This window comes from Neopelma chrysocephalum, unplaced genomic scaffold, assembly GCF_003984885.1.
Source record: "Neopelma chrysocephalum unplaced genomic scaffold, ASM398488v2 Primary Assembly neopelma1_147, whole genome shotgun sequence".
Classification (NCBI taxonomy): Eukaryota; Metazoa; Chordata; class Aves; order Passeriformes; family Pipridae; genus Neopelma; species Neopelma chrysocephalum.
In genome coordinates this window covers 959,801-980,476 of record NW_020897809.1, presented here as the reverse complement: position 1 = coordinate 980,476, position 20,676 = coordinate 959,801, and the positions used below count along the sequence as shown (strand labels likewise).

At 39.5% G+C, this 20,676-nt stretch overlaps 1 protein-coding gene across 1 annotated transcript in view; it reads left to right on the top strand.

Moving 5' to 3' along the window:
- DOCK3 (dedicator of cytokinesis 3) overlaps window positions 1-20,676 on the top strand; it is a 182,691-nt gene that overhangs the window by 18,369 nt on the left and 143,646 nt on the right. The window contains exons 4-6 of the mRNA XM_027700784.1: window positions 1,010-1,050; window positions 3,234-3,289; window positions 4,961-5,057. Of these exons, the coding sequence (XP_027556585.1) occupies window positions 1,010-1,050; window positions 3,234-3,289; window positions 4,961-5,057 (194 nt within the window). The remainder of the gene's footprint in view (window positions 1-1,009; window positions 1,051-3,233; window positions 3,290-4,960; window positions 5,058-20,676) is intronic.

Below are 20,676 nucleotides of genomic sequence, written 5' to 3'. Positions count from 1 at the left end.
TCAGATTTCCTTTAAAAAAAATTTAGACTCTCAGGTTGCCTTTAAAACAAAATCAAGGCCCTCTTCCCCACATCTGAGCCTCTAAATGAGACTCATATCATAATTCAGCCAAATATGAGGTCCTTTTTCTGAGAGACACAAAATACCCAGTTACTTTGTTCTGGTTTTCTCTATTCTCCATAGCAAATCAGTGACAGGTTTTGCTAGAGCTCTTTTAAATGCTGCAGATACTTAATTATATCTAACTTATACCTGAACTTTGTCTGTAGGGGGGAAAAAAAGAAAGTAGCTGGGAAAATTAGAGGAATTTTAATGGAAAGTGGATTTATCTTTTGTGGAATTTTGCACACAGTCACATCACTGTCACCTGTGTGAAGCAGGAGTAATTGGGTTCTTCTGTTTAACTTGCAGCTTTTGCAGCTTTGTGTTTTACTCCTCATTTACTGTCCTGTCTGGAGCTGTTAATTGATGGGAGATACAAGAATAATAATTGAGTTTGTGAAATTCGACCCTAAAGCCTGTTCTCCAGTCTCACGGACATAGATAAGACCAGACACATGCAAAGGATTTATATTTGTTTAAACCATATTAGAGATGTGTGATAATGGCTTTTCCTGGCTTTAAAAGGACAGGAGATTTTAAGATAAACACTACAAAGAGTCTCCTGTACCAGGAGTGAGAGAAGTGTTACAGATTCTTGCTGAGTGCTGAATGAATCTTTGCCAGGGTGGCTAATGATTATTAGTACAGGATCTAAGTACACTAAGCTGCTTTTATTCCTGGTGGGAATAAACAGGAGCATTGCAGGTTCTTAATTGCTTGTCATCGTTGGAGAGCAAAATAATAACAATAATTAAAAAAACCCAAATGAACAAAAAAACCTTTTAAAAAATTTGACCTGTGTGGTTTTTGAGATGGTCTCAGTAATTGCATGGTTTTAGTCAATTTGTTCTTGTGTAAGGACAGCAATGCCACAAATGAATACACCGTGTGTTTGCTCTGCTTTCAGGGTGGTACAGAGGTGTTTCCATTAAGAAGCCCAATGTAAAGGTAAGCGTGGATACATTTGTGGGAATTAAATCTATTTTTTTGTTGCAACCCAGTAAACTTTTCATTTTCCTTACCCTTAAGATTTTAGCGCTCTAACTTTTTTCCTGTGGGAGGCTTGGATTCATTTTCTAAATTGAGACAGTGATACTCATTAGTCACTCAAAGGAGCAGAAACCTTCCTGACACGTAATGGGTAATTTTTTCAACATTTATGAATCTCACCTGGTTTGATCCTTTCCACCCTACTCTCCTAAGAAAAGCATAGGTGGGTGATCTAGAATTGCTTTAATTCAGGATTTTTAAAGAACATATTTAATAATTTGCATTGTTAATCTAAGACAACTTTGAAGAAAGTCCAGTGGCAAAGGATATATTGTAAAGTTTGTTCTTTTTTCAGATTTTGACATTTTAACATCACTGTATTTGGTTATTTTCCAGTTTTTTCAGTCATATCCTTGTTTTGCTCTTAGAGAACTTTTTTGACTGTTCTAATATGAGTTTTTTTGTGACTGCATCTGTGTTTTTATAAATGTGTGTATCCAAACAGGCAAACAGCTGCCCCTATATAAGCATCACTTCATTGTGTTTTGGTTTAAATATTGCTTATATTTAAAGAGAGAAGAGTACCAGATTTCTCATGTTTACCTGTATTATGGAAGATAATATTATCTGTATTATATTTTCATGACTATAATACTCTTAATGAAAACCCTGCAGTCACTGTGTGTGTTTGGTACATCTTCTGCTTGTGTATGTGTTCAGATTTGATAGGAGAGCCCTTCAAACCTTCCCTGGTTTCTTAGGTAACCACAGCATCACAGAAATAAGCAGCATTAACTGCAGGTGAACCAAACAAGAAGCTGAAGTAGCATTTCTCCCTTTTCCAGATTTTGGTGTGGCTGAAAGCATTCACATTGACTTTTTTCCTGCAGAAGCCATTCCTTTTAGACCCATCCTTTTTCCCTCTGCAGTTTTTAGAGTCTTTCCTTTGAAAAAGAAGGAATTTTTCCTACAATGTGGAATCATCTTTACTTAGTATTCCTTTCAACCCCCCCATGAAATTTTTTTTCCTAAATTGTGCAGTTCTAAAGCTCTAAGACTTGAAAGCCCACACTTGATTGCTGACATTTTTGTCAATCTGGCAGCTGGTTTTTAACCCAGAGGTTTCCAATTTTGTTCCTGTATTTCCCACTGAAGTGCAGGGATGCTGTTCTTACACACTGATGGACTTTGCTCCAAGGCCTCAGGGCTGTGTGTTTTACAGAGATCACAGAACAATACGTAAAATTTGGGTTAAATTACCTCTTTTCCCCAATGTCTCATCACACAATGGCCCAGGCAAGGTTGGAGTCCAGTCCTCATGGGAACAGCAAAAGGCAATAAGTGGGTTTGAACAGCTTTTCCTTGGAAAGAGGGAGGAAAACTGATAGCTGCAGGGCATGCAAGTAATAGAATCCTTCTGTCTGTAGGGAAACACTGGTGTGTGGCACAAATTTTATGGTGGGCTGCTCTGCTCTCCTGCAAGCTGCAAAGTAGACATTTTTCTGGCTGTCTCAGCTACCTTACATCTCTCCAGTAAATATTCCTAGTATTTGGATCTGTTATTCATTTCTTTCTGCTACTGCAAGCTGTCCTCTGCACTCTCCCTACTTTCTGGTTGCTCCTCACCTCCTGGTGGGTTTTTGGGGTCACACCCCCTTTGCAGTGGGAAGACAATTGGCTAAACTTAAATCACTCTTGTCCCTTCCAAGGCAGCTGGTGGGATAAGAGTGGCATCTTTTCATTTGGTCCTGGTTGACTTACCAATGTTTTTTATATCTCACCATGTTTCCCATATAACAGTGTTTCCCGACACTTCAGGAGCTTTTGGGAATGCACAGGACCAAACTTGAATTTTTGTAAGATATTTTTATTGAATAGACTTGCAGAACTTCTGTACTAAAAACTTGATCTTTCTACATTGAGCTTTGATCCAGTGTGCTGTCCTGGTCTAAGAGGGACTGAAATGATCAATTGTGACTAATCTGAATATTGACTTTTGACTGACTGACAGCTTTGACACATTATTAGGGTTGTTGGGTTTTTTTGATTGGTGTATTGGCAATTATTTATTGTGGCTTAGGTTATCAATGCTAAAAACTGCAAATGTATTTTTCTAACTTATAGAATTTTTTATCTTGTAGGGGATTTTTCCTGCCAACTATATTCACTTGAAAAAGGCAATTGTCAGTAACAGAGGGTGAGTATTCTTCCTTCTTTCTAAGAAGCTACAGTGCTTTTTATCTAGAAGGGAATCAAAGAAATAATTAATGAAACTTATAGAGAGGTTTAGTTCATTGTATCTTTTTTTGTGTATGAGGATTTGAAAACTAAATGTAATTCTGCAGAGTTTGGCGTGTTTTTTTTGGTTTTAATATAGCAAGAATCAGATCTGGTTACTTGTGTTCACTTTGGCCAGTGAAACTGTAACTTCAGAGATATCACCTGAAACACAGGCATTTAAAGAACTCTGCTTATATTTTTCATTACTGCTTGTTTTCTCACTGGCAAAATTCTGTATGTTCCTGTTTGTTATGGAGGCACCAGTAAGTTGACAGCCCATCTTATTTATCAGCAGATTTTCAGAGAGACATCACTGACAGGGTAGCTCTTGTTACTCTGAACCTTTTCAAAGGGATCCAGCCCTCCCCATTCCATCCAAAGAATGACTGAAGTACACTCTGAAAATATTTTACCTTCACTGTCTTTGTTTGTAGCTCATGTGTTGCTGGTGGTAGATTTTTTTGAGTTAACGTGAATAATGTGTCAATGCCATGTCAGAGATGTTACTGAGTGTGGGCTCTGGAACCTGCAGAGTTTCCTCTGAGGTTGGCTGAGGCTCCTGAAATCAATATCTTGTGTCTTCACTGCTGCTTTTACTTGCATATTCCACATTCAGGCCGCTGTGGGGAGATTTATAAGTGCAGTGTTTCAGAGTGACCCGAGGCAACAAATTAAATGTGGAAGATAAAACGTATTAAATGGCATTTAGTGAAGTACCTCTAGAAAAATAGGTGACTTCTGATGCTCTTGAATTGTACGTTTATCCCCAGAAGGACTTAGTAAAGATTGTAAGGGCAGCTGTAATACTGATGCTTCATAATTTTTGAGTGTAATAAAATGATATATATTGCATAGAATAACTACTCCTAACGTGTATTCTCCTTAGGGGGAAGACCAGTTCCCTGTAATCTGTAGTTAATTAGTGCTTGATGTTGGCTCAGAATTTGTAAAGGGCAAGCAGTTCAGGATATTTAGATATTTACTAGGAAAGCCAATGTACTTTTTAAAACTAAGTGTCAAGTCCTGGGATACCAGTTGATAGAACAGGATGTAATGCAGCCCTGAACCAGAGGTCATGGTTATTTCATGTTTGGTAAAAAATGCTCTCCCTGTATTTAAGAATATACAATATTAAAGAGGTCTTCTGATAAGAAAGGTTAATAGGTAGCAGGTATTTTGGGTAGTTTATTGTATTGGCTGACATTAACTGGAGGAGGAAAAGGGTTGGACTGGCTTATAGAAGGAACACAAACTGTGAAGGCAACTTTAGAGGCAAGTTTATTTAACGTGCTGTAATAATGAAAACTGTTCCCACTGACCTTGATGAAAATGAAATTGTGTTTTTTGAACAAGTAACTAGGAAATGCTTCACACGAGCTTATTCTTGTGGAATGTGCTGGAGGAACAGCTGACATGAGTCTGGGGGTTCTTCAGTGTAACAACAGACAAAACCATCCTCCTAAGATACTCTTCTTTATGTTGAACAAATTCAAGTTGTAACACTTTACAAATTACTGTGCCGACATTTAGTTCTTTTTCTGCCCTTTCCAGGGTACCTTTCCTAATTTCCCCCCCTGTTTTTCTGCAGGCAATATGAAACCGTTGTTCCACTTGAAGATTCTGTAGTGACTGAGGTGACAGCAACGCTGCAGGAATGGGCCGTGCTCTGGAAGCAGCTCTATGTGGTAAGGACAGTGCTCTTACTGTGCATCTCCAATGCATTGCAGTCCATCAGGAAACCACCAGAATCAATATAAGAATTATTGGATTCAGTGTGCTGGTGAGGGTTTGCTAACTGCAGAATCACACGTGATCATCACATTCTGTGAATCAGGTGAGATTCACATGGGCTGCAATGGAAATTTCAGTGGTTCTGAAATTCTGCCTTTAGATCTGAAAGCTTTATTGTTTAAAAAACCGCTGATTTTAAAGTGTCATTAAATATGTAAGAAATAATATAATGGTGTACTTCTGTAAGTCCCATCAAAGACTTCAAAGAATTATTCAGCACAGTTTGTAAGTATTTGTTTTAATGTCTGGAGTCTGAAAGGGGAAGAACTTGCTGTGGAGGGTTTTGTACAATTGTTTCTCCAAATATTAAAATTAAACACTAGGATAAGTGTATTGAGCTTTATACTCACCTATTTTATGTAATTTTCACTTGCTGACACATAATGTCTCCTCCTTCTGCTTTCATCCTTGCTCGTCTTACATTTTAATGGCCAAATCCCATGAAGCAGCAGATAAAAAACTTGCACATTTGAAGATACTATTTTCCTGGTTTTTATTTTCTCTTTCTAGCTTAGTAATTGCAAGCCCTAACTGTAGGATTAGGATCAAGAACTGTAGGTGGTACAAGCCTGAATTTCCTTTCACTCCTTACCTTAGAGAAATACCTCTACATAGAGCTGCAGCAGCTCTGTTTCCTCATGTAAACCTGAAGTGACAGGAGTTGGATATCTTGGAAATAAATCCAGGACAGATCTGATTGGATGAGTCTGGTGTATCTCCAGCATAACCAGCTGGTCTGTACTTCCTTCAAAAAGCAATCAACTCTTAAGAAATTAGTTTTGCTTTTGTTGCTCCCAGTTCTTCTGTGGGGATCCTGTGTCCCTGAAGGCATTTTCTTGGAAAGTAACATCTGATCTAATGGAGGGAGGCCACGACACACATTCTATACCACCCTTACACTGGTGCTCCTCCTTTTTCCATTTCAAATATGTGATCTTTTCTGTTTTCTTCCTGTAACATTTTTCCCCTCTCCCCAGCGTCAGCTGAAGATGACAACAATAATACTGGCAATGATATTGAATTGGAGAAAGGGGAATCATTTTACCTACAAATGAGTTACACTTCCTTTCTACTAATGCATTTCTTCTTTATTGTTAACACTAGTTCCTCGAGGGGAAGGAGAGAGAAAGCTCTACTATAAACTTTCATTTGGTGGTTTTTCTTTCTGGGACTGCTTTGTATTTTAGCTCATTATATTTCTTGTAACATTGCACAAAACATTATTATATTCTTAAATAACAGGGGAAAGAATTTACAGTTCTCGTAGAACTTTGGAAGGAGACATCTGCTCCATGACAAGAAGAAATTGGCAGAGCTTCTGAGTCGAAAATGCTTTTGTTTTGCGGTGTGAGGTTTTTTCCCCCAAAAATTTAAAAAAAATAATTTTCTAATATAGAAATAATCACAGAATTGTTTAGATTGGATGGGATTTCTTGAGATCATCAGCTGCCTTCTCGAGTAGGGTCAGCTAGACCAGAGTGGCAAGACTGCACCAGTGAGGTTTTTAGTTCCATGTGAATGGAGATTCCACAACTTCCCTGGGCCAAATGTCAGTGTTTGACCAAGTTCAGTGATTTCTTCTGCTCAAGGCCACTGATGCAGTAGCACAGCCTTTCTGGTGTAAAGAACAACCTACCCCCTTGTTAAGGGGGTAAAAGACATTTGTCGCATTTATAAGCTGTAAATTGGAAGCCTGAGGAAATGCCCCAAGGTGCATAAATGGCTGTGACAGAGCCTGGGTTAGGCTTTTGTAATTGCTGTTCAGGCTGGAAGCTGTGCTCTAAGGCCACATCTTAAAACATATTAAGGGACTAAGTGGAAATACTTGCTTGTTGTTGGATCAGCACCAGCAGAAATTTTTACTATTCTCCAACTGTAATGAGAATCCTCTAAGAAATGTAATTAATGTTATTTATCATGCTGCTGTGCCTGGTCAGCTTTGTCAGAAAGTTTCTTATTGTAGGGCAGGTTCAAACTCTGATTGTTCCACAGATGATTTCAGTAGGTCAGTGCCTGGAAGGGGTACCAGCAGTGCTGCCAAACAGCGTGTGCAGCATCTCTCAACATCTCTGAACAGGCTGAGATGTTCATCTCGTGCTTTTTGGTGAACTGCTTACCTGGATTATGGTTTGAAAGACCAAGTTTGTTTCAATTAAAAATTCCAATCAGTTGCCTTAGTTGTATTGCTGAGATACATTGTAAGGTTTGTATTTGTCTTGCAGTTAAACAATAGGAACTGGGATGTAATACCCAGCAAGCCTGGAGTGATTAAAACACTGCCTGGAGAGGGATTCTGTGTTGTTCCAAGATAAGGTAGCTCAGCTGACAGAAAATTGGAGAACAGTGAGAAATGGAAGGGTAAAGTGAATCACAGCTTTGAGACAGTTGTAGAAAATTAGTTGGTGTAAAATGTTGGGAATCTTCCTCCTTTCCTTCTGTCCACAGAGAGTCTGTGCTGGTACCGGGAATAAACTGTGTGTGGGGAAGCTCGGATGGGTTTGAGTTATGGGGGTTGTGCAGCAATATTAGTTTAGATGTCTGTGAAACAGATATTAGAAAGATTACCCTGAGTTCACTGTACTACACAGGGCTGTGATAGTCTTGTAATTTTTGCTATCAAGGTGAAAGCACAGTGATGGTCTGAGAGAAAAAGGCATTTGTCTGAAATGAGTTCACAGAGAAAGGGCTGTGCCTGAAATGAATTTGAAATGGAAAGATGTATGTTGTGTTCTTTGCTTTACTGTAGTGTTACATTATGGTCTGAGTAGTTGCATTCTGATCATATAACCCTTTAAATACTAACAAAACAATAAGTATTTTGAAAATGGCAGAGGTTTTTCTCAAATTGGAAAGAGATACAAACAATACTGCTATGGAAGATACCAGAATTAGTTATTTTTTATTTATTTATTTATTTTTAGTATTTGTTATTTATTTTTTTTCTAATGCTAACCTTGTCAGAAATTCTAGGCCTACATAAAAATAACCTTTTGGTTTTTTTCCAATTGAGCAATCAGAAATAGAACTTAAATATTTAATATTTTTAAAGGAGTAAAGATGGTATGACTTCTGTTGTTCTGGGGACAGACTTCTTAGGAGTGCCTGTAGCAATAGGACAAGGGGTTGTGGTTTTAAACTATAGAAAAGGGGAGATTCAGACTAGATATAAGGAAGAAAACTTTTACACTTGAGTTGGTGAGGCCCTGGCACAGGTTGCCCAGAGAAGCTGTGGCTCTCCCATCCCTGGAAGCATCCAAGGCCAGGCTGGACAGGGCTTGGAACAGCCTGGTCTAGTGGAAGGTGTCCCCTCCTGTGGCAGGGGGATTGGACTAGATGACCTCTAGAGGTCCCTTCCAACCCAGGCTGTTTGTGATTCTAGGAAAAGAGCACATTTTTCCCATATTTGAATATGGAGTCCATGTGCAGGTCCAGTGTCATGACACTGGAAAGTGAAGAGCAGTTCTGATCTGCTGGTGTCCAGGCTTCTAAGATGAGCACTGAAACAATAAGATTAATAACTCCTTTCTGTCAAAAAAGGCCACTGCTCTATTTAACCTACTTGGTTTGGCTTTCCCTACTTGCCCTGCCACAGTGCAGATGGTGAGGAGGGACTTCACAGGATCTGAGTGTTCAAAACCTGTGCTGTTTTGAACAGGTTGTGCCACCACATTATACTGAGTTGCTCAGGCTGTGGGTAGAGTTTCTGATAAGCACAGCTGACCAGATGTGTGTGTCAACACTTACTCCTGTGTTTGTGTGCTGTCAGTGACTGTACAGACCCCGTATCTCGTGTTATTGTTTTGCCTGCCTCTAACACTCTGCATCGTTCTATAGGTTAATTTGGGCCAGATAACTGTGTCACTTTCTGGGAAGCCTAAGAAATGCAAAAGAAGGTTCTGCTTATTGTTTCCCAGTACTGCAAAGACAATAAGCAAAGGATGCTAGTGATTCCCTTCCCCAATACTGTACTTAATTTGGAGTGGAAAAGGAAAGGAAAGAAAAGTAAGATTACTGGTGTACCACTATAAGCAGCTGAGCCTGCTCTTGTGATTACTCCAAAGAGACAAAGAAGAGAGAACAGAAAAGCAAGAACAAACCTTGAGGAGACTTGTGTAGGCACAGAGGTGGATAAAGATGCAAAATTGCATTGGTTACAGTGAAATGTATGTGCTCAACTCTTGTGTGGTTCCCCAGACCAGTGTATTGACTTCTGTTGAGACAGCAAAATAATACCAGTAAGGTTGTTCACTTTCTCTCTTACCCTGTATGTGTTGATAAGATTTGTTATTTTTATACTACTTCTAAATAAAGGATCTGCAAGTTCCCTGTAAGCTTTTGTTAATTAGGTCAAACAAGACTCCTGTGAGTTGTTAAGTCAGCTAAAGAGATCACTGGAACTTGCTGCTGGTGCACAGGAGCTATTTTAACTGCCAGAAAAATTCCTCAGAGTTTCGGATGTGATGTGAGGACTATTTCTGTTGAGAGATCAGATGACTGTGGAGAGACCAAACATAATTGCCCAACTTAGAATTTGGTCAGATCAATAATGCAAAGGGGAGCGAGGGACGTGTGGAGCGACTTCTCTTCTAGTTTCAGGAGTTAGACCTAATGGTGTTGGGAATAGATGGAATTTCTGCCAGCTGAGTGTGAAAACAATTTCCCATTGGCTCCTTCTAAATTTCCTGAGGGAAATTTAAGGAATAGAGGGGGTAACAGGACTTGGGGCAATTGCAGGTGTGTGATTTGGGTGTTTTAGGGTGTCTCTAAAATCAAACCACGAAAAGTTAAAGCTCATCTTGAGAAATGCCATTCACTGAATCACTCAGGTAGTTTACTCTTGTAGTGAGTATTTTGAGACATTTTTATTTAGTGAGATGCCTTTTGCTCCATATCTGATGAAACATGATGGATTTCTAAAATATGTAGACAGAGAAAAGTGTGGTATGATCTAAATTTGATATGCTGCATCTGAGGTCTGCAGCAGAAGGTCTCCCTTGAAGGAACAGAATTCCTTCAAGTCAAGGCTGAGCAGATTTCCTACACACTTACAGTTCTGTGCAAGCAAACTCCTGGAAAGATGAAGTATTTGTACCGAGACATATGTACAGAAATAGTATTGCACGTCCACGTGGCCCTTTTTCCTTTCTCAGAGTCATTTTCAAGGTTACCTGCAAATAGAAAACTCCTTTAGGGTGATTGTTCAGGTTTGTGAAAGAGACATTTTAAAAGAATCTGAAGAGCTTGTCTGGCCCCAGTTGACACTGAGAGACTGAGAGTTATCACTTTACAAGACAGGACTGTGGATAATAATGTTCAGCAGTATTACAGATATTTTATATCTTTCTATGTTTGGAGTGAAGGATGAACCTCCATCGAGTGGCCAGAACTCGGACAGGAGTTTGAGGCAGCTGATAGTCTTGTTAAGTGCTGCTCAGAATATAGGGGAAACTAAGAGTAAATAATTCCCCTTTCAATACCATCTACTTCAGTTTCTCAAAGGGAAGAGTGCCCTGAGAAATCATGTGATTGCTTAGCAACGGAATTTGAGGCTTTTAGCAGATTTGTTATTTGATTACTAGAAAATACTTTAAGATTTTTCTTGATTGGGTTGTGAGGGTGTGTGCAGAGTGATTTGCACAATGATGAACATTTCAGTGTTATATGCATAAGGTGGATATCTTTACAATTTGGTATGTTTAGTCATGGAAGGGGAAGCTGGAGGTAAATCATGGAATATCCCAGGTTGGAGGGGATGGTGAAAAATCATCTGGTCCAACCTTTTGTCAGAAAGGGATCCTAGATGAGGCTATCTGGCACCTTGTCCTAATCCAGTGAAGGGTTGTTCTTACTGTAAAACATTTCTTTCTTACGTTGAGGCGAAAACTCTGCTGGTGCAACTTATATCCATTGCCCCTTGTCTCCTCCATGTGTCTCCCTGTGAACAGGGAGCCTCCACCCTCTCTGTGAGGATGTGCTGGTACTGGAATACTGTGATGAGGTCCCCCTGAGCTGCCTCCTCCAGGAAGAAAAGACCCAGCTCCTTTTGTCTGTCCTCACAGGGCAGGACCTGCAGCCCTTCGATCCTCTTTGTGTCCCTCCCTTGGACCTGCTCCAGCCTGTCCCATCTTTCTTGAATTGTTGGGAGCAGAATAAAGACCACAGTATAAAAGTGTTACAGTGTGATTTGTGTCTGCTCATTATCTTAGGCAGGTAGAAATTTTCATGAGTAAAATCTTAGAATTTTATGCTGCTTAGAGATGTTGTCTCTGGTAGGTTGAGTCGAAGCCCTTCTCGTGCTTTGTCAAATTGAGACTTGCATTTACAGAATTTATTAGCTATGGTTTCTTGGAGGTCTTTAGTGGATGTCGTGACCTCTCTCTACATTTCTTCCTTGGTAGAACAGCCCTCATGTAGAAAATACACTTAATATTTATTGGGTCACTGCCATAAAATACTATTTATTTCAGTACATTTTCCCTTAACACTAACTTCCTGAAGTTCAGTTCAAGTGCTTCGTATTTTAAGGTTATAACGGGTTGCCATAGTTATTATTTTTCCCTTCCCTAATTTGGAGAGATTTAATGCAGTCAGTCTCTCACAGTGATTTGTGCAAGGGTGAGAGCTTTAAGGAATTAAAAGTAGGCATAAGTTTTTAGGAGAGTAAAATAAGATTAGTTTGTAAGCAAATCTTATACCATTAAAATCTGAAAAATTATGATAATTGATTTGAAAGTTATTTTCCTTTGAAGACCACAGAACTTTATGGCTACTTTATTGGGTTTAAGGAACAATATAACAAGGAGCAATATATGCAGTACCTTTCATTTACTGCCACATACAGATTTATGGTATCATTTAAGAGTTTTAGGATCAACTAGACAGTTTTTATGTATTTTCAAACAAACTAAAGGTTGACTATAAAACAAAAACTACAGAGTATTAATCAAACTGTCTGGGAGGAATATATGTTTTGAGTTACCATGGAGATGGATAGATTTTAATAGATTTTAAAAGTAGAGGCAGAGTTAAATGTAAGTCACCTTCTGGTGTCCTTGGCAAGTCCTACTGTCACAAACTACATACAGGGTGTTTTTATAATCTTGCTTTGTAGAAAAATGTTATTTAGTCATTGATATGGGAGATCATAATATGCTCTTTTATTTTGGTAAATAGAACTGAGTATTTGTCTTACTGCTAGTGACATTTATAGCACACTGTGTGGAGATTTGGAGGGGTTTTTTGGAGATTACTTTAAATTTTTGAAGTATTAGCTAGTTTGTACTTAACAAGGAGCTCTTTCCTTTTAGAACAGTCTCCAATCTACTGTGTGCTGCAAACAGTGTCACAGTACACATGTAAAGTACATGTGGGAAATTAAAACATGAGGATTTTATTGAATGCTGGTTTAAGGCTAGTTGGGAACTGACAACCAGCAAGGAAACAGAATTTACTCTGGTGAAACCAGTGGCTGACCTGTAGATGATTGCAAACTGTTTCTTTTGTACTGTAAACACACTGAACACTAAATTACGTGAGATCAGGGAAAGAAGCTTTTAATCCAAAAATCCAAGCAGGAGTTTCTTCATCTGCCACTGGAGACTCACCTGAGTTGTTCCAAATCTGGTGTTGTTACAGAACTGCATTTGAAATAGAGGCAAGTGGTAGTGTGGTTTGATTTGAGTTTTCCAAAGATGTATTTTGAAGAAACATGGCAGTTTGTTTTGGGTTGGATTTGTTTTGTTTTTAAAGAACAGAAAATTAAGAGAGGGGAGAAAAAGGGCTCGGGGAGCCTGGCAATCTGGCTTTTTGGAGTGAGTGAACAAGTTGGTGTGTGTGGATAGAGTTTAGGAGGGAAAAGACTGATCATCCCTAGTGGGTTTTTTATTGGAACTAAAATGACAGTTTGGATTTCATTTCATAGAAGACAGTTATTTTTTTTTTAAGTAGAAAAGCAAAGAACATTTGTCCTTTTGGCAACCTGGATGGCACTGTTGTCCATGTGGTATCAAGAAGTGTCCTTCAGTCTTCCCTGATCTGTGTTACTTGCTGTGGCTTCTATCCTTAAGACATAGAGGGGAAAAGGTAACGGCATATATAATAATGATAATTATTAATAATGATTGTAATTTTAATATATATGTAACAAAATTATATGTGTTTTCTAAGGGGAATAGGTAAGAAAGTTTCTCTGGTGGGAGGGGTAGAAAATCAGTGTTATATGAACTGGTGTCTGCAGAAGTGGAGTAAATCCTTGTGACTGGAGTGACAGAGAACACTGTGGCTGCAGCAGTGGACAGCCAGCACTTGGCCTGCCTAATTTAATTACTCTGCATTGTTGCATTTGGCTGGAGAGGAGGCAATGGTTGATTTTTGTGTTTGTCTGAACAGGAATAAAAATGCATCTTAATTTAAAAACTCAGCGTTAAGTCTGGCAGATGGATTGATACCCAATTATACATGAGGTATTAAGGTGAAATTATAACAGATTATTAAAGACCTGTTTCTTCTTTCTTGTTTCAACTTCCAGCCCTGTGAGTGTGGGTATAATGTAGGGATTATTGGTAAATAAAAACTGTTCTAAAGGAATAAGCAGGGTTGCAAAGGCAGTAGTAAGGAAAATCTGAGCAGCTGTTCATTAGTTGGTCAAAATAAAGAGAGGTTCTCATGTGGTCATGCAATCAAAAACTATTGTAAAGCACAGAAACAGGAGCCAGGGCTAATTTCAGTTATTGTTTATCCTAATTTTCTTGAGTGCTTGACTTTCTCTTTGAGCAATTTTCTTATAACAGGTTTTTTGTGACTGTTGGGATGAAAAGGGGGAAAATGAATAGAAATTGTATCTTAAGAAGCTACTCACATAATTTCTTAAGTTGTTGTTGTTACATCTTAGTTTTGAGCTAATAGCAATTATGGCCTTTGAAGAAATGTGTTCTCCTTTCATAAATTCTTTTGTTTGTTTTCTAAAGTTTTATTGTTTAATAGAAGATATCATGATGTGTGTAAGGCATAAAGATTGCTTAAAATAGAAGGAATACAAAGAAAGAGAAATAAAGAAATTGGGAGAGGTTTCTGTGAGAGAACTGGAATTCAACTTCTCCCTTTTTTTTTGTGTTCATCTTCCTGTAAATTTCGTGGTGGTTTTGTTTAATTTTGAATTTAGAAGCAGAGCCTTGTGCTAGCTGGTTGTTCATAGGTACACCTTTGGGTTTAGTCATAAATGTTGGTTAATAGAAAAAAATACTTATTGCCAAGTTTGATTTCAAAGTCTTTACTTACTGTCACTGCTGTCACTCTACTGTTCAGTGAGAGCTTCTTCAGGTAACAAAGACACTCTGTGATTGTATGTTTGCCCCTGCAAATAGCATATTGCTTTTGAGGAAAAAAAAAAAATCTATCAGATGATCTGAGGAGTTAACTCCAAAAGATAAATGTATTTAGGGCATCCCAACAGCTTGTAAAACAAATACTCATTTCTTTTTTACTGCCCATGCTCAGTGCCACTAATAGGTCAAGATCCAGGGTGTTCAGATGAGATCCAATAGGTACTACACAAAAAAGCACTGCAGAAATAATGGAAAGTATAAATCATGTGTAGGATTATGTTATTTTCTGATAATAGCCCTGATATACTTATAGCTCTTTGTCAGTGGTCTCTGGTTGATGATGCTGCAACACAAACCCCCGCTGGCAGTGCCAAGGGCACGGCAGGGGCTGAAGGTGCCCGAGCAGTGCCCAGTCAAACACTGCATCTCATTTCACTGCTGAGGGAAGTGCTGTTTCAGCTCCGCCCTTTTGCTCAAAGTCTCCTCAGCAGTTGAGGTTGTGTGCGTGTGACTTGGCACAAAGCTTCCCGGGCTAATAGAACTATATTAATTCTTTCTTTTCACTGTGTTTTGCTGAGCTGGGTGTGAATTTTGCAGCATCCCAGAGCTGGAAGGATTTCTCATAAATCTGGAAGATGCTGAGCCCCAGGTTCTCTGTCTGAAGTGTGTGTTTGTGTCGGTGAAATGACATAGTCGGAGTTCAAAGACCTTTACAGAGCTGGGGAAATAGTGACGTCCTTTATGTTCTGTGCAGTTCAAGGGTTGGCTGTTGGATCTAAATTAAATTACACTCGATGAAGCAGATTTCAGTTTATTCTCTCCGATATGTCCTTGTAGTTGATGGGGAATTTGGGAATGCTCTGTAGTGTGTGCAGGAGCAGGCGTTCGGAAATGGAGCTGAGCCTGCATCCTGTCACACGGAGAGGAGGCTCAGTGCCTCTCTGGACTTCCCACACTGATGTGAGCTGGCTGCTGAGGGAGGCAGTTTGTCTCTCCTGTCTCCTACCCTGTGACCATTCCCGCTCCATCCCTTTGGGAAGCAGGGAGTGGTGTGGGCATGGAGCAGCCACGTGTCCCTGGGCACTCACTGGATGGCTCTCGGGGAGTCTGAGCTTCCCTTGTGTTTGATCCAGTGCTCAGTGCCCTTTGATAGAACCATTCCACTGATGTTTACCAGAGATGCAGGTGTATAATTATTATAGTACTGTCTTTGTTTGATTTCAGAATGGTGCTTTAAAGTTTGTTTTATGAATTAGCTTAAGCTCAGTTTACTGTGTACAGGTAAATATACAGGTGCTAAAGTCCTGTTAGTGATCCCCATGCTGTTGCATTTCCATGTCTTCTGTTACTGACAGCACTCAATAATTTTTTCTTTTGAGTCAGGGTAGGCCAGTAAAGGATTGAAGGCAGTCATTTTAATTTGGGAATCCATCTGTGTCTTTCTCTGTGTTTTTCCCAATAGCCTCAGAAGTTGAGGTAATAGTTAATAAAGTCTGTCTGTTCTGTATGTGGCCTGGCAGGCTCAGCCACCTTGCAGAGTGCAGACTGCACTGAGTTACCAATTGTAAGGGGTAAGGTAGTAACATTTTTGGTATCAGAATTTTTGTTTTGACCTGAATAGCTCAAGTTTGATTTGAAGTGCACGGGGCCAGTTACATTCCCTAGGGAGGTAAAGTGCTGCTGTTCCCCTGCAGGTGAGGTTTGTGCCCAGGGCCTCGTGCTTGTAAATGCTTTTACTGATACTGTCAAATGGACTTGGTATTTTCTCATTAGAGGGACATGCTTGGAAACCTGCTTAGTTAGGATTTAATGAACTCTAAAATGTAGCATAGATCAGTGACTCATAATACTGAAAGTGAGTTAACTTATTTTCTAGGTAAACAGGAAAAGAGCAGCAGCAGAGGTTTCTTTTTAATCTTTCTGACTGTGTGTTCACTAATGAAAAGGAAGCTGTAAAGAAACAGGTGTGTGGCAGGTTTTCATAATAAAGTTAATGGAGTTAATGAAATTACTGGGAATAACATTAATTATGGAATAGTTGGCAGAATGGAAGAGAGGGAAGGGGAAAGTAGGCTCTTACCCACTGTGGGTTTTTTTTGTAACAACCAAATTATTGGATATAGGTATTACTAGTATCTTAATTTCATTTAAATGTATGTGGTGATGGAAAATTTAAATCTTGGAAGTTACTGGGCATGTGCTGGATCCTTAGAGAGGTGCAGTATATCTTTAATATTTCAAAAATATAATTAAAAAAAAGAAACTAATCTGTCACTTTGAATAGGGAGGTGCATCTTACGTAATCCTGTGCTTTTTTAGAAGACATCAAACCCTGTCATCTTTCCCCTGCTCAGAAAGGCCTGTGCAGTGTGGCAGCTCCGTTCAGAACTGGCACAGCACTGTGCTCTGGAGACCAGCCCTGAGCCTGTCAAAACTCATATCAATTATTCAATGGGCCTCAGATGTTAAACAAACAAAACCCCCGCCCTAAACACAGGGAAACTTTGATTTCTACTTTTATACAGGGAGCTCAGCTACCCCATTTCTTCCATTTAACTCTTCTCCCATCATCTGTCCCTTTTTGTCTCATTCCTTTTCAGGATCCCAACCTGAGCTTCTCTTTAACTCTTCATCTCCCTTTCCCTGGTTCCCTGCCAGTTACCTCCCAGCCAATCCCACTCATGGATGTTCTAGTCTTTATTTTGAGGAAACCTTATGTTTTCTTCTGTTTCCTGAATTTCATCGGGTACTTCTTGCTTTCCTGAATTACTGAATTGCTTTTGTTTAATTGTTACTCAAACCATTACGAAAAGGGACAAGTAGAATTAGTGTTGACTTCAATTCTCCTGCAATTAAAAAATCCTCTGGACGCTTCATTTAGCTGACAAGAAGTGACATGCAGAGATGCTTCAGCTGTTGCTGGAAGAGGCACTAAGGACAGTGAAATGTGGATCTCCAGCTGCCTTTCAAAAGAGGAAAATATTGTGACCAATCCAGTGCTAAGAAAATCCAAACCAAATGATAAGTTTTCTGCCAGTTTTTGTCTGGCCCTTGTGTCACAGAACGGAAGCAGAGTGGCAGTTTGTTTTTGGGGAACGAGCAGCATCACTGACAAGTTTAGAGTCGGGAGGATGATTTTAATGAGCCAGTGAGGCTTGTTGTTGGATTTTGGTGTCATATTCTGAAGTAGCTGCTGAGTGTTCTGTCTCGGATCTGACAATAATTGCCAGGCACGGCAGCTCTCACTGTGATACTGGTGCTGTCATCTTGTAAATCTACATTAGAAACACATCTAAATGCAAGTATTCTATTTAACTGTTATTCTGTTAACAGCACAGTATTCTAGAAGGAACATGATTGTGATTTGATATTTCTCTTGAAACTACTGCATTTCTGTGTTAGATACAGAATGGCAGTATTAAAATAGTTGCAGGAAGAGGAAAAACAGACATTGTGTGCTTTCCTTATTTTAGAATTCTCCTGTGTGAAGAAATCTAAAATAAATATTTTCTAGTTGTCACTTCTGTTTATCCTAGAAAAGCCATGCCCTGTTTTAAGATACAATTTTTTAACACTTTTAACACATTCCACTACAATCTTCCAAGGGTTTTTTGTTTTTGTTTTTTTTTTGTCAGTAAATCTGGGAAATGCATAACTAGGTAGCTCATGGGCTTTGCCAAAAAAAGCCAGAATTTTCTTACACATGGACAATAAGCTGAAACATTTATACTTTATGCTTAAAATTGACACATTCTGTGACTTTCTGATGCAAACAGTGGTACTATCTCAGTTGCTTTTTGAGAACATCATTGTGCAGTGATACCACTGTATTTCCAATGGAGTTCTTCCATTTTATTAGAGGAAATCACAAAGCTATACCTAATGGATCACCTTTTTTAGAGGTCCTCAAGTTGCCTGGCCAGGTCCTTCTGATGAGGTGAATAATCCAAACAATCACCTTTCCTTTCCTGCTTTCTTCTACCCCTCTGCCCTATTGTGTTGAATCTCTCTAACAGTTCTAAGTCAGTGTAACCAAAAAGTTAATTTTCTTGGACATAAGTGGCTGTGTAGAGGGAAGAAATGTAATTTTATGGCTCGTGCTGTAGAAAGGACTGCAGTGCAACTTCATCCATATTGTGAAGCAAAAGGTAATTTGGACAGGAATTTCTGGTGGATTGAACTGGCTGTGCTGCCACGGTGTTGTGCTTCAATGTAATAACTGAGTGGTTACCAATAAAGAGAGTTTTTTTATTATTGATAATCTAATGGCAGGGTTATTATATCAGTTACTGCAAACTCTTCTGTTGTGGACCTTGATTATTGCTGTGCCTGTTATCTCTGTCATAGAGTTTTGGCTTGAAAAGCAGACCAGAACCAGGCAAAGGATATCCTTATGGCTCCCAGGGAGCTTCACTGCTGTGTCTTCAGCTTTATGTGCACGGAATCATGGAATCCCATAGACTGGAAGGAACTTCTGAAGTCTCCAGTACAACCTCCTCCTCAAAGGAGAACCTGTTAGAGTTGGTGGTTGAGGATCTTACCTGGCTGAGTGTTGAATATTTGAGAAGATCCTACAACCTCTCTTGGAAAAACTCTGTTCTAGATTTTCACCAACCACAAGGGAAAAATATTTTCCTTTGATCTAGTTGGAATTTCCAGTGTCTGTTGTTATTATTTCTATTCTGGTGGACCTCACAGAAGAATCTGGATCCATCTTTTCTAAATAGTCCCATCTGGCAGTTGTACACAGCAAGTAAGGGCTCCAGATGTCTCATGACTACTGAATAGAGGGGAAGAATTGCCTCCCCTGCCCTCTTGGTGATGCAGCCTCGTGTCTGTGTCTGGTCTTTGCTGCAAGAGCAGCACTGCTGGCTCCTGTTCAGCTTCCTTGCAAGGTTGTCTTCCATAAGGCTGCTGCCTGCCCTTGCTGTGTAAGGTTATTCTAGCCCAGATGAGGAGAACTTTGTGAAGTCCGTGTTGGTCTGTTTTTCCAGCCTGTTGAGGAAGCTCCTCTAATCAGCCCCCAGTGTGGTGACAGCTCCCCCAAACTTGATACCATCTGCAAAGTGCCCAAGACTGCACCCAATTCCCATATCCAAATTGTTAATTAGGATGTTGGCACACTGAGGGCCACGAGGAACCAGCCCTGGATTGATCCATGAGCTGTTGATGATGCTTTTTGGGCCTGGCAGTGCACCCACATTTCCATCCAAATTTCCACCCAAATTTCACAATCCATTTATCCAGTCCCTGTCTCACTAACATGGCTTGTAGTGTGTGTATTAGGTGTCCCCTGGCTGTCCCTGGCCAATCATCTTTTCTGACCTCAAATCTTAAAGCTGCACACTCAAGTTTCCCTGTCTGATAGTCCTCACCTTCTCTTCTGAAATTGTCAGCTGTGTCAGAGATAGAAATCATGCACATCCTTAAATCTGATTGCAAGTTGCATTGTTCATATTAACAATAGATGTAGAACTTCTGCAGACATTAACTAATCCTCCCTTGATACTCTGATTAACGAAATTACCAGTGCAGAATTAAATATATAGCATTTACTAAATGGTTTAAAAGCAGATGAATTGATAACAAAGCTGTGGAAAATGGAGAATTTTTGTTCAGTGCTGCTTCTTGTAATAGGACCTGCAGGGATCTGTTCTGGTTTGTTTGTTATTCACTAGTCTCATAATAGGAATCAAAAAAAAAAAATTGGTGCAGTCACATAAAAATTGCTGATGATGCAGAAAGAGAAAATTAAATAGTGATTAGTTCAGAACCTGTATGGCTTTTGTCAGATATTTGGCTTCTTTAAGCAGCATCTACTCTAATACATCCAAATATAGAAAGGCCCCACAGATGGTGTTTGTGTCCTGAGGTGCAGGGACACTGCACGTGATGAAACATTATTATGGCAAACCAATTGAACATCAGCCTTGATTTTGAGAGCTAAGAGGATAAGAAGTCTTGCCTTTATAGACAGGGGGGCGTCTGGGGGGCAGAGGAGGAGAATAATTGAAAATTTATCTGTATTGGTTGCTGGGCAATTGCTCCTGGTTCTGCAGTGTCCTCTTCAGAATAGATGGGGAACAGCCAGAAAGGTTCAGAGGTGACAACAGCAAGGAGTCGTAGGAGGAGGAGCCTGGAATGGGAGGAGAGGACCTGGAGTGGATCTTCAGGTTACTTAATCCACCTG